Raw genomic sequence first — 15,337 nt, 5'->3', positions numbered from 1 at the left:
AAGTAAAGTTGATCTCATGTGGGTATTGTATTCCATTTTTCTAGCCGTCTCGTATACCTTTAATTTCAATCATACGATTTTTTTTCCATTGAAGGATATTCGTAAAGACTGATACTATGCAGAATGTTTAAGATGACATTGGTCGCAATGGTCATCCAAAGGAACAAGTTTTAATTCAATTTATCACAAAAGAAAGTCGCTTCTTTCTATGACATGTATGTTTGTGTCTGTCTTGTGTTTATAACTAACGCAAGTTCACCTTTATCCGTGGGGTAACCTATATCCGACAAGATACGGTTTTCAAATATTTGGGTAACCTATGTCCGTGATTCATGATGTCCAACTGCAAAATTGTACAATCGTACAAACATTCTTCAAACCGGTGCGACATTATTCTATTCGGATGGGATACGTCGATAAAACAACAGGAGCTAAAACAACAGGAGCTAATTGACTCATTTGCATTAACTGTGTCTTATCCTTGATATCCTTTGAAATCCAAATTGTCTTCAGCTTGACTTTGGCTTAGCTTTGTTTTCTTTGGAATCCAAATTGTCTTCAGTCTGAATTGTCTTACAACCTTTCCTATTGGACATCTGAAATTGTCTTCATTCATAGTTAGAGTATAAAAGACCTGTTTCTTCCAGATCTCTTCAGTGTCATTGACGAAGGATAGTGGATTCTATCCGAAACGTCTGACCGTTTCAAAACCATATCCAGTTGCTTGAGTAACCGTTATTTTTGGCATATTCGGATGGGAATCTTTGAACAAAAAAAGTTAGAGCTTTCACTAGCTCGGCACCTAAGAAAAGCCCGATTGAAGCTCCATCCATTCATGGCACTGTGAGAGAGGCATGTTGACTACCGGCCTAACATGTGTAATGGAGTAAAACCTCGCTGTTTAGAGAGTGGGGGTTGTTGTAGTGTCCGCCACTTTCTCTCAGAAACATGAGACGGTAATCAAATATTTACCCTGACTAAACTCCCGAGGTACACATGTAGAGGAGTTGTTACATTACGGGGAAGTGGGCATGTAACTAACGGTGGGGTACATACATGACTATACATGTTGTTCCACGTTAGAAGCCGGCAGCAAGGCTGGAGTACTATAATTACCATGTGTACCGTTGGAGCCGAGAATATCCCAGGTGCATCTATGATCAAGGTAGGTTACCCAGGCGGTAGGATCGCGTTAGTTCGGGGTCCGCGTTACCCAAGGGTACCGAACCGTTCGGCTTTGATTTGACGTTCAAAAGGATCGTGTAGAGGCGAGCTCTAATGATACTGTCAGACGACGGCCACAGCCGGGAGACACCGTGTATTCCCTCCTTATCCTCCCGTCTATCACCTTCTCACCTATCTGAACGTCTTCAGGTATGTAGGTAGTGGTTTCACACATTGAAGAGTTTTGGTGATGTTGTTTTGTTTTTTTCACCTGTCGTATTTCCAAGCCGACAACATCGCATATATTTTTGAAGTGATACTATCTATTCTCAACAATGAAAATGATCTGTGAGCCCGTATAATATCTCATATAGCTTAACTTAAGATACGATAGATGGATAAGGAGATACTGCAGCCTATGAAGATATATCACGTATACAGCCCATTATAAAGCAATTCTTCAAGCCGGGGTGTCAATTCACGTATTATGTGCTTACTGAACTGAAGACATTGTATCAAACGTATGTTTTCAAGCCATTTTATGAAATATCGTTTCTACCAAATTTACGATAGCAAACTTATGAATCCCTGCTTAGAAAATATAAAAAACTCAGTTTTAGACAGCGAGATTTTTCTGAGAAAAACGGCTACAAAAAAAAACTGTACTCCGTCGTTCGCTTGTATTCTTTCTCCTTTTTCTCTGATTAGAAATATTTCATCCGTGACGTAAAGATATTAATCTGATCTCCCACCGCAATAATGATGAGAAAAGTAGTCTGGGAAAAGCCCCACGGAGGATTATAGGTCCGTAGGTATGTTCTCTCGGCGCCCGCGAGCCAGACAATCTCACCACGCGTTCAGACCAATCTTGTCACCGGTAGTGGTCCCTTAAAATCCGCCTTGCAGTGAATTACGCTTTCCTTTTCTGAGCATATTTCCCTTCTTTTGTCTGACTTATTCTTCAGGATCAGCAACTGAAAAAATAGAAAATAGCATATCAGAAAAGAGGATCCATTCAACAAGTAATGACCTGTTAGACAAAGGGGGTAAGAATGACGATTTGATTCTACTCCGTCCGAATGGACACGAACCAGCCCATGCAAACTAGATAGCTGTATACATTGATTGATAGGTTTTTAACGACACTTCGTGTTCGCATCATTAATTTCCGCTACTGAGATTTCCTAAGCTAAAAAGACAACAGAAAACACCATACTGTTTGGTTACAGGGAAAACGTTGTAGCAAAGTTTGTAGTATAATTGTTATTCTAACCCGTACCGAGGTAGGCGGGTACTAGGGTCCTTACATGCATATGTTGTAGGTTTTGCCATGAGAAAGAAACCCGCAAGATTACAAGCGAAGCGTGAAATCAACAAAAGATAATCTTTCTGGTAAGAACTTGTGCAAATTGAAGCAAATTCCGACCGCTTTGTTCACAAACAAAACTCTATCGCCACCGAGGTTCCGTTACTTTTCCATGTCCGTAACAAACACAGTACATTTTGGATACTGGCAGTGGTCGGCTGCAGGAGATACGTAATCCGTTGCGGTATTTTTCAATTTCCTACGCAACAATGCCGCGCCGTGGGTACAGCACCACTCAGAACAGTGAGTGTGGATGTCTAAGTGTGTGTGTGCCGCTTGCCGGGTTAAAAATTGCTACCTGGGGTGTATAATTGTCTGGCTACGAGGTACCGGTCCCGTGCTCAATCCCTTACGGGGAAGGAAGGGAGGCGTCCCGAAAACTTCTCCTAGTCCTCCCGTTGCTGCTAGCTAGCTAGTTCAGGTAAGCTCTATCCCCTTAACACTTCGTTCCAAGGTTTGTCACCATTTCTAAGCGGTTTACATTATATTCATACAAATGAAATCAACACTTCAAATGGTTTTCACGACGAGAGTTTTGACCCACCCCTATTCAAAACCCCGCTGTCAACATATGGTCATAGTTTACATGTATCGTTTATATATTGTAGAAAACTTAAAATATTATCTTAGCTTGAAAGAAACAATATTGTCCGCTAAAATGAAACTTTTGTCATATTCTTTAGAAATTACTTTTTATCTACTTGCTGTCATTTGTGTAAAATAAACCGTGTATGTTGTTTTTCCTACACATTAAAATACGGAAGTTATGTTATATGGATAATACGTTCTTATGTCATTATCCACCAAATGCGTGTTTATATTATGCACGTATATCGGGTTGTGTTCTTTTAAATACACCCAATAGACTCTATAACATCCATCAATTGGAAATGGACTAGGAAACACATGTCAGGAGCGGGTAATAGCAGATGGGGCGACATACGGTCAAGCCGGGCCCGTGAAATTGCGATTTTCCCCGACCATGTTTCTCTCTATGTGCCTCTCCTTAACGATCACCTGCTACTAACGTATGTCTGTCATATGAAAAGAAAATATAGTTTTTTTTATTTGACTTGTTTTGTTTTGATTTGTTTTATATTACATATCGCCTGTATCAGTTTGTAGTCTGTGTTTATTCTATCTATATTCCTTTGTTGTGTTGTTTTACCGGTATACCAAGAATCTCCGATATTTCCTGAGTAAATTGATCACCTTTTCCGCTTTGTCTGTTACTTGCAGCTGTTCAGTTCAATTTCCTCCAACCAGCAACCTTCAACTAAAATTGATTGGCTTTCGGCTCATTGATTAGGTAATTCATTAATTCAATCATCTTCAATTCTTCTTTACAATGCGTTGTTGTTATGGATAGAAAATGAATGGGTAGAAGAGAATAACATACGGTCCGGATCAGAGAGACAATGCGCTCTGTCTGTTTCAATTGTAGAACATGGTTCTAGGCGTGTATTTTAGCTGCGGGCAAGAAGGAAAGGGAGAAAAGAAATATTTCTAGTCGTTTCTTTTCCCATCTCTTCAAAATGTGTTGTAAAAAGGAAAGCATATAAATTTTTGCAACGCTATAAGTCTAAGAAAAACGAACCTGTCAAATGTAGCTATATTGCTCATGATATCACATAAGAAAAATGGACAAAAGAAACATTTCGAGACGTTTCTTTTACAGTTCTCTTCAAACTTTGTACCAGAAATGAAAAAGGAAAATTCCAACATTATTCATAATTAACTTGCCAAAACTAGCCAATCTTTTACAATTGGTTCATTCGTCACGAAAGGCAATTCTAATTATTTTTTTCTTTTCCATGGGTTCAAATGGTTCGGTGATTTACACTAATTGAATTCCTTCCACGTTTAGTTCTAGCTCTAACTTGCAATGTTAAGTTACTGTATTTCTAGCATCCATATTCATGTATACATGATAGTTTTGCTAACAGTTCACGTTGTTCGGGTACACACAATAGTTTGATTGACTGGAACAAGAATAGACAGGCTGATATCATGGTAACTCGTACCTTTTCCAGAGTAATAGTATAAAATGAAGACAATAGGATATAACTAGAAAACTGGCAGCTTAACTCTACTGAGTGTGACCGATTAGACTATCAATAACATGATACTTGACTATCAATAACTTGATGGGGCTTTGTGGCCGAGACAGGCCTTAGGGGCATGAGCGGCACCCGCCATGGCACACGAGTCGGGGGTAGGAGGAACCCCTTACATCCTTAGTCGGAAGTCCTCCTAGGAGACGGATACTCCAAACAACAAAACTGCATCTGCTGGAGCCGCCTCACACGTTGCATACAGTTGCCCCTGTGAAACTTAGTGCTCCAGTAGACGAGAGGGTGGAGAAGGAATTGCACACCCCTCCTTCACCATAAAAAGTCATGTGCAGGTCAGGCAAACAGGCAAAAAGCCTGTCTGCCTCCTCATCTGTCCAATCGACAGGAGAACCACACACAAAAAAAAAACATGATACTGTTGATGACATGAACAATACTAATGATGAAATAGATAATAATCTGAATATGAAAATATCATGATATTCCATCTTATTTTCCAGTTCAGAAAAGCCTTGAACAAGAAATAATCATTATGCCTTCAAATGTCAGTTATCAATTCAGAATTGAGGTGTTTAATTTCTTTTACTTGGAGCTACCGTAGAGTGAAAATCGTTGTCATCAAGTATTGTAGGATCATACTCTACGATAGCGTTGAACAACGTTAGAGATGTGCAAATGCTAGGTGTGACAGGTCGTTCAGTGTAATATAACCAGCTGCTGCCGCGCTGCGTGCTTGAGAATATGGTGTTTAAGGTCGAAAGGCGATTATACCAGCTGTATATATATGCATATATAAATGTAGATACAGATACAGAAGTTGGCGTGTCACCCTGAAGGGCGGTTATACCGGCTGGATACAGATACAGAAGCTGGTGTGTTACACTGAAGAGCAGTTACGTTGGCTATACAGATATATACAGAAGCTGGTGTATTACGCCGAAGGGCTGTTATACCGGCTATACAGGTACAGATACAAATACAGAAGCTGGTACGTCACATTGAAGTTCAGTTAACGTTATATAACTCACAGTCCCTTTATATCATTATATAAATGAAGAAGAGGTCACATCGATGCTCATTAATTTTTGGACAACCATTGGTTCGGCAATTAAAGTTCGGCTGCAAAATGTATCAAATTACTCTTGACGGGCACGTGCGTTGTTCTTTTGTTCCATTCTTTCTTGCACCTTTTGAACATCTTGAATACAATAACCACAAAGACGTATATTCTAAGTACTCATTGTGTCACAAGGAAACAAGGACCTTTACCCTCCGTCAACGTAAGTCCTCCTTGAATATTCTATCTAGCATAATCATTGACAGATATCTTCATAGCAAGCTGTAAGAACGCGTCTCTATTTTATGTCTTGCTTTCTGAACATTTTGAAATACATATCTATCAATAGATATTTAATAACTCATTTTAAGATTTAATAAAACCCTTCTCTGTCCACTTTGAACCGTAGCCATTAAGATATGTTTTAATAACTCATTATGACATTTAACAAAACATTTTACATGCGCCATACACACTGCATTTGATAACTTTAAGATTTAAGAAAACCCTCCTTTGTCCACTCTGAACCGTAACCATTAAGATATATTCTAATAACTCATTATGACATTCAACTAAACATTTTCCATGCGTCATACACACTGCCTTTTCGATATCTGAACGTTACCTAACCAACATATATATTTATAAGTATTCATCATAAGATAAAAACACTTTTATGCACAGTGTTTCGTAAGCCTTCTTTCAAACGAAAGAATATATATTGGTAAGCATTCTTTATAAGATGAAGACACTTTTATGCACCTTAGTTCGTGCGCCTTTTTCAAAAACCCTCTTGAATGTTTTAAGTGCAACTAGCCATTAAGAGATTTCTAAGACGAGCAGCAGTACAAAACATAAAGAAGCGAGAAAGTCACAATAAGGAGAAGTTGTATAATACGTTCGTTCTAAATACAGGGACACTTTGGGTGAACCATTTTGCAAAATATGAGAAAGGCGCATATTCGATAAGTTTTGAAAAGGAAAGTGGTAAAGAAGAGGGAAAACTTAGATAAGAACTATCTTCCTGGCGACAGATATTTTACAGTAGGTTCGTTTGACATTTGCTCATCTGTGGAGGTTAGATAATGACTAGATAACAAGAGGACTGTTCGCTTCTACCATCCCTGTACACCTGCCGTGCAATGTGACTTATGGAGCATACGGAGGCGCCAATCGTTTCGCATTTCTATCCGCATCATCTCATCCATAACTCCATACCAATTATCTCACCAGTACTTCCCGTAAATGAGTCCCCCTAGGCCCTCCCCTCCCCCCAAGGACCTTCCGTATACCACAAGCGGGCTAATCCTCATGAAAAAAAAGCTACTTTCACCTCTTCATGGGTTTTTGAACATTTCTGTGAACAAATCTTTGTAATGACCCCCCTTTTGTTATTGTTGTTGTCCCGGGGTTTGGTGTATAATGAGAGCTTGTGTCCGGCACCACGCCACGCTTTGTTCCCATACGTCACGGGGAGATTAAAGACGGATTAGCGACGCCCTTCAAGTCGTGTTTGTGGCTCAGGTTGAGATTTAAAGTATCAGGGGCAGACAGTAGGTGGGTTGTGGCAGATACATACACAGGAACATAGTCCGTTTGGGGCGAGTAGAAACCACTGTGTCTTATTTTATCGTCCTAAGGAGTCTGCGTTCTAGACTACACAGGTAGGATCATTATAGACTTCTTTCGTTGGTACATTTTGAACAAGTTTATGTACGATACATATTGTCGTACGATCGTATTACATAGGTTGTTCTTGAGATGGTCGTGGCCGTGCGTTTGTCGTACGTAAATCAACCGCTTTGCTAAGGGAAAATGCTGTCTTAGATCCCTGTCGGCAGTTGGTTCTGTTACAGTCGTAAGACTACCTCCGACGAATGCGACCTCACTGCAATATACGTTATGGGGGGGCTGTATAAAATGTCATTATTATTCATAACAATTATTAATTCTTGATATATAATTATTACTTAAAACATGTAACTATTGATAGCACTATAATCTTGATGAACATAGATATGACCATTGAAATTTAAATTTTTTTATACACATCTGGCAAATTATCAATCATATTCAGAAAATTCAATTTGATTTGGAAATTTGATTTCATTGAAAGTTTATCTGAAAATTTATTTGTTAGGATTTTTTACGCATCTACACATAATTGTTGATAATGGATAACATTTTCTCATTGTACTTAAGTGTGTATCGTATAATAAGGTAGTCAGTAAATGTAAGTTACTGTCTAGTTCCAACATTATATAAAGCTATAATTTGGGCAGGGGTGGGAGGGGTGCTACACTGTGAACTGACCAATATTGCAGTTCTTGGAAATTGTTCTGCCATCGCAGTCATGCACAATTACAATTATCCCATCTACAGTACCGGTGTTTGTATAACGACGGGCCCATCATATGATGATCCTTTTTAGATGATAATTCACTTCAGAGTATTAGGTTATTTCTCAATTATACTTTTGTCATTTCTGGCCAAATTGATACGAAAATAGCATCTTACGCCACATCAGATAAATCCGGGTAGTAGTTCTCTATCATATTCGCTTCTGCTGCATAACATACCAGAATAGCGGAGAAGTGACTGTATATAGTGTATAATAAACATTGGAAAGAACTACAATCCGGATGGTACCCAGGCTAACAGTTATTTATGCAAGATAAAAAAAGTTTTTTTTTTCTGTTACTTTAATTTTTACTTTTGAAATCACAAGACCATTGCATCATTGCAGCTTTATTTATGTGTTGCACAACTTTCTTTTTTCCGTCCTTTCAAAAACATTTTTTTCTCCACATTCACGTACACATCAGAATCTCTATTTGTCTGCCGCCGTCATTGTTATTATTCCCGGCCACTCGAGGGAACAGGTACGGAGCTTGTTAGGGAGTTGTTATGCCGTCTTCGCGGCAACGTGACCATTCATTCGGAGAAATCTCGCTTCTGGAGAAGTCCCAATTAGGAAAGAAACACAGCTGAGACGTACGTAATGAACTGATATATAGAAACAAATTGCCTCTAACCTGACATCGCTGTTGTTTTTTTTCTTCCCCTCCGATGGATTTCTGTGCCAAGTGTTTTTCTCACATCGCAAAACACTTCACTACTAAAGCAAGGAGAAGTAAAACTTTGTTCAATGTATTTTATTATTGATATTGAAGATATGGAAAACTGATGTTAAATGCCATAACACGATAATATTGGTTGGTATTTTAAATGTTTTACCATTTGGAAGATTTAAATTCATGCAAGCAGAAGTCATTCGAGTCTCGAATCTTTTTTTTTCATGATTCACCAAAACGAAGGTATAAGAACCACCCAGCAAATGCACAAATCATAATAGAAGTAATCAACTATATCAATAGAAATGTATGAAATAGTCATATTAACAATGCATGAACTTCATGCAGAAACTTACGCATTGAACATCCATAGTATGATGTACACAGTGTGTATTTCGTACCGTTTCATATGCAATTTGATAGTTTAAGCTTAAATGTTAACATTTTAGATTGTGGTTAAAACTAGTTAATGATGCAAGCCACGTTTTATTCTAGGAATTAGCATTACAATTCACTTTATACAACTTTAAAAAAGTCTAATTTTAGCATCAAAGCTCAAATTTCAATTCTTAATTAAGATTAGATTCATTAAAACGTATGTCGTCACCGAATGTTCGTTTAGGAAATAAATATTTACGAAAGACTTTTGAATAGAAAGAGCCAAACTAGAGAGATAGCTTTGTTTTTATTTTACACCTATGAAATTTTCCGAAAAGCTGCTTTGTACAGTCTACTTATCTCCATGACCAAACACGTGCATTCTTTGCATCCTTGAGTAATGTTAGCTAATAACATATCAAGCGCCTGGAATTAGGGGTAAGGTCAGAGGTCAAGCCTCTGTGCTCACTCAAGTTGGTACCCCGGGCTTCATTAGGGGACGTTTAATTTGTACCTCAATTCCAATATCATGCTGAAACCCCGAATTATGTTTCTGATTCATTTGTGCACAGTGGTATTTGTTTGTAACAGAAATGCTATTATTTTTCTGCGCGGTTCAACCTCTGCTTGGAGAGTACTTTGCATCTCAATACCGTGCCCATCCACTGCCCCTAAGTCCTTAAAAAGTCCGTAGACTATGTGGTCTGAGATAAAGAAAAAACACACAGTCGAGTGTGTTCAAAGGCAGTAACACTTAAATGTTTCATCCGGGGAGATGGAAAAAACTCTCCTCTCAAAGATGGCTGTTACTTATGGCCTGACTTCCGGTGTCGTATTCCAGTCGCGGTGTGTCTGTTGTTTTCCGTGAACACACCGTGTACACGTCGTGAACAAATCCGCACACTTCCTGTATAAATGTTATTCTTCCTCACACGCGCGTGTTTGGCAAATCTTCCCCATCTTCGAGTTCAGACTGGGTCACTGGGATGTTGGTGTTTTCTTTCATAGTCGGGGAGAAAGAAAGATGTGACGGACCAATGTATAGTTTCTTTTTTGTCTTTGTCTTTTTCAAAACGGCAACTGGTTGAGAAGGAACCTTCCAGGGAGGAAGAAAGAGGGTTAAGGAACAGAAAAGATGGGAGGACAATATCAGAGAATGAACAGGCATGGCACTAAGTGAAACAGTATGAAAAACACAAAACCGAGAACAGAGGAGAAAACTGGTTGTTAGAACTTAGATCTTCTTTGATGCCCAATTGATAAATTACACTTGGTGTTAGATCAGATATTGTGTTTAATACTATCAAATTTTCCACGTATGCCTCAATTCTAAAGATTGTCACCCTAATTTTGTAATTTAATGTTTCAATTCTACAATAGGTGTACTGTAATTCATGACGTGACTATGAATTGTCTTAAGCGATAACACAACTAGTTAAGAGAGAGCTTTTATCTGTCAGTAAATGAAAAGATACAAAAAGGCCGTAGGTTTTGGTCCTTGGGTCCAAAGACATTATTTGACTAACTTTGTTAGCCCAGGGCATTATTCCCGCGCTTGAGTGGACTTATGAATTTCGACACTAGCTGCCCTGCCTTTTGTCTTTCAACTTGTCTTCATTCCTCCATTCAGCTACCGCTTGCAAAGACGTCAATCAACCCATTCAAAAAATGTGGGGCGGGGAGTTGAGTGCTGTACATGTCACAGGTGCACAAATACGGTTACATGTATCCAAACCGCCGCCCCCCTCCCCACCACTCCACCCTGCAAATTTGTCAAGGCAACGACGGCAAACACTCCGGTTTAACTTCATTAGGTTTTGTATGGATGCGGATTGCGCGGGGACAACATCACAGTTTGGAGTCAAGTGTTTGCTCGCTCCCCCTCTTTAACTCAGGCCGCATTCTCACACACTAGCGAGGCACGGGAAAGGTCCAGGACAGGATAGCACGTTACCACGCAACCGGGGTTGACGGGCACATCCTTGTCGATTTTTGGAAATGTCACACAACGTCGAAACACCGTCGATTTGAGCGCCCAACATTTGCAGACCAACTTGTAATTTGCTCTCTCGGAATCGTCAGATCAATGCTAGATATTTCACCCGCCCGCAGTGTCGCCAAGAAGGAATGGTCTGAAATACGTCCCGACTCGCACCTAACAGCAAAGTAAAAATTGTTTTGGACGTGCAAATAGCAAGGGTCGGTTACTGGATTTGTCGTACCAGTGTTGTAAGTACGATGGTGGCAAGGGTAGTCTGGGTTAATGTCATGGGCTTTCCCTAGCAAGATGTTAAACATGACAAATATGAAGTACCCCCCCTCCCCACTTACCTCAAAATATCGAGTAAACCGTACAACATTTGCAACGTTCCTTACAGTTTTAAATTCTATCTATGAGAGCCAGTACTACTACTTGTAAATGCTTTAGAGGATAGAGTGTTCGCTACCAACAAAAGTTACGTGCTTTCTTTACACTTGTGAGGAATGGGGTGGCAGTTGAACACACACCACTGTAGTGCTTACACAACTGTGTGGTCAAAGGGCGAGAGATGGGCATGGTCTTATATACCGAAAGTTGTGGAAAGTCATTATCTTACCTTTTCGCACTTAACCGTTTGGCATCATTTGAACATAGAAAAAAAAATATGACATGATGCCCTGGGTGATGAAATGACGTAATAGTCTTTTATGCTCTAGAAATCTTCTTATAATCTTATAGATTGTAGATTCAGTCAAGTGGCAATGCAAAGACAACCTCTGTACATGTGTTATAATAGCAAAAATTAGCCCAAAAAATCAAAATCTATTGATGAGATGTATGAAAATTACAAAACAAAAAACAAAAAACGTGTGACTTTCCGAATTCGTCCAAAGACCATTTATACAAACAAACGAAAAGATATTTGATGAAGATACCAGTCAAGCATGTCCATCTCCTTGCTCTTTTTATGGAGAAAGACTAGGCTCCTGTCTCTAGAAAACGTATACATAGTTATCGTTCAACATTGGCACTCGAGTAAATCCATAGGGGGAGGGCCACTTTAATTTCTTGGTGATGAAGAACAAACAGCAGATTATTTGACCAGCTGATTCGCAGGTTTACCCAGTGCGCCACCAGAAGCGAGTTGAGGTGAGAAAAAGTAGCTAGACAAACTTCCTGAACATAAGTGGGTTGGAGAGGGGGCGAGGGAAACAGTGCACCGGGTATCCTCCTTCACACACATACATACACACACAGTCACAGTTTCAACCGTCCTGCTCTCAACATGCCGACCTGCGCGTCCGTAAGTATAGCACGTTATTCCTATACTACAACACACGTGTGTACTGACAACGTAAGTGCCAATGGTAGATAGTAGAGGGAGGGAAGGGGGCAACATATGTCCTTTTAGACGTTCTGAGGACAAAGATTGAAGGAAATTTAGGGATTATAATCACGTGTGTGTGGGTGTTGACCTTCATATAAACCATGTTACCCTTCTAGAATGCCTGGTACTTAGCAGCCGTCTGCATACTTTTTCTCAATTTCTGGAGGACGAAACAGACGGAAACTGAATTCATTTTAAAATAGACGTCTGATTTGTACTGTTGACGATTTAGTCATGCCTGCGACACATCAAAAAGAACGTTGCAGATTCTAGCTGCAGATTCTAACAGCAAGGCAGCAACAAAACTAGACACCATCTTATACTCTATAGCCGTCAGCCTTTGATTAAAATACTTGGTGCTCATTCACAGAGAATGTTTTTTTGTGTTAGCCACGATTTTTTTCCTGACCACAACAATGTCTATCACCGTATACATTTTCAAATCAAATGCTTGGATATGTAGAAGTAGTTTCTTGATTTGACGATGGCGGTTGCGCAAAAAGAGGCACATTTTCCGACACCAATAATTTTATTCGTAGTTTTAGCCAATCTATGATTTACGTTCAAATTGTAATTTTTTTCATATGTCCATGCACGACGAGTCTCGTTTCTTTGTAATCATTTTATAATTCAAATCTCAAACATAGAAATAACATAAAGCTAAGAAAAGGTAAAGCGGTTATGTATCTATTTGCTTATTCATAAAATTGCACAATTTTTGATCCACAAATGTAAGGAGATGAATATTACCTTTACTTTTGTCTGATTTATCCGTCAGCTACAAAGAATTTAAATTCTACTTCTTTCTTGTTGGTCAAAAAGTCTTGGATGTTTGCAATATATTTGGCCTTATTACTGGTTAGACATCAATGTTTACTTAATGGTCGTCAAAACTTAGTACCGGAAAATATGGAATACAACCTTTTCTTTAGTCATTTAAAGATTTCAATGTTATTCTAGCGAAACATAAATTCTCAGCAAAAATTGCTCGGTGTTTGCAACCTATTTTGTCTTTTGGCTTATACATCAGTGCTCACTTAATTATGGTCCACACTTCGTGTTGTTGCAACCATGAGTAATATTTCTTAACTATCAACGTACTCATCGAAGGATATATACCTTTATACTATTCATATATTCTTTTTTTTTGCTCAGCAGATATATGGTTTTTCTCTTCGAATACGTCAAACTGTTTATGACCGTTGAATTCTTTCTCTCTCCAGCCCAGCACAATTATATAAAATTTATAGCTATCTAAAAGAGCAGAAGGAGAAATGTAATATTTCACGTCAGGGGGTGGCGTGAATCTGAATTATTCCATCCCTTTTTCTGGCCAATCAAGGGATAATACATATGTGTAAACAATTCGCATTGATGGATTAGAAGATTATACAACATTGTAATCCATATAAATGGTGATTTATATGACTTGTGATCTATTAAGAACAACGTGGTTCTTGTCAACATTTGTACTTCATACTACAATTCATTTTGTTGTTGTTATTGTATTTTGTTCTGTGACCCTTCACTTATAATTTCTTATGATTGGTGCCAACGCGTGGTTGTGTCCCTCTTTTGCTAAAAATGCGTACAGATAAACTGCCAAAGTAGTTATTAAACACCTACAAAAACACTGCCTATACCACGGGAAGTATAACTGACCAGGTTGTGTATATACTATACATGCATTCATTTTTACTTCGTAACTACAGCTACGTTTCTCCACTCTTAATCGTCCTCTCCGCTCAGTTGTACTTCTCGTGCTGTCTCCCACTCTACGAGCCCAGCCGCTACTTTGCCGGCTTTGTCTCCCCCACGAGACGGCGTGGCGCCGGTCTCTAGCGGCATCATTACCTGCGAACACCTGTAGCGAGCTCACCCGGACACACTCTGAATGATGGCACATTTCTATCATCTTTAATCTATCTTGATTCCAGTTGTGGACGAGGAGTCTTTGTATTTTTCTCCCTCCTGTCATTTGAAGGCTTTGTGTTTCCATGTGACAGCAGAGACCGGTCGTTCTTTGAAGAGATTCGCATGGTACCTTTGTCGTCTGCTTTTCTGTGAACGATGTTGTTGTTGTTGTTGTTGTTTGTCAAGCGTCAACTATAGCTACTAGGTCTTCCATGACGCTTTTACATATGTAGATCTTGTGTGTGGAACTAGTCCTCCAGATGGAACTATTTCTGACGTTACGGACAGCGAATGGTGCTTGGTGCGATTTCACACATCATAGAGAACTAGTACTGTGACTTGACTTCCTGACTAGCAATATCGTTAGCTTTTGAATTTTTCAAGAGTTGTTTGATGCATTCGTTTTAAGAGTTTGTTGACATCCAATGTGCAATGGACAAGAACCAAAGGGACAATTGATGTTGTAACAAAGGCGCATGGGGTTGTTGATTGAATCAACCGTTGTTCGCACAGAATTTAAGATGTTCATATTTATGAATGTAGCTATGTTTTGTAGTCTTTTTAACCTAACCAGTGTTTTTTGTTTGTTTGTTTGTTTGTGTGTGTGTATGTGTGTGTGTATGTGTGTGCCAGTGTGTGTGTGTGTGTGAAAGAGAGAGATGTAGAGGGAGAGTGAAATGCATAACTCGAGACGCTGTGGATGGGTCCTTATGATATCTGGTAAGTGGGTAGAGGTTGGAGAATAGAATGCCTGAGTAATACATGCTAAAACAGCGCTACACTGGCGACCCGACAAAGGATAAAAGAAAGCGTTAAAGACCAAAACTAACTTGTAGCCATATGCAACAAAGGGACACTGACCAACTTGGGATTAGCTGGAAGGAAGCGGAAACTCTGGTCCCAAATGGTCCTGAGTAGAAAAGACTTGCTGTCCAATAACA

At 39.2% G+C, this 15,337-nt stretch overlaps 1 protein-coding gene across 1 annotated transcript in view; it reads left to right on the top strand.

The window, feature by feature from the left end:
- The first annotated feature begins 1,241 nt into the window (after positions 1-1,241).
- Positions 1,242-15,337, top strand: part of LOC118421571 (LIM/homeobox protein Lhx9-like) — a 25,933-nt gene continuing 11,837 nt past the window's right edge. Inside the window, 1 exon segment of the mRNA XM_035828915.1 lies at positions 1,242-1,374. Within this exon segment, the coding sequence (XP_035684808.1) occupies positions 1,279-1,374 (96 nt within the window). The 5' untranslated portion in view covers positions 1,242-1,278.

The sequence above is a fragment of the Branchiostoma floridae genome, chromosome 8, assembly GCF_000003815.2.
Source record: "Branchiostoma floridae strain S238N-H82 chromosome 8, Bfl_VNyyK, whole genome shotgun sequence".
NCBI classification, from domain to species: domain Eukaryota; kingdom Metazoa; phylum Chordata; class Leptocardii; order Amphioxiformes; family Branchiostomatidae; genus Branchiostoma; species Branchiostoma floridae.
This window is presented reverse-complemented; position numbering and strand designations above follow the sequence as displayed.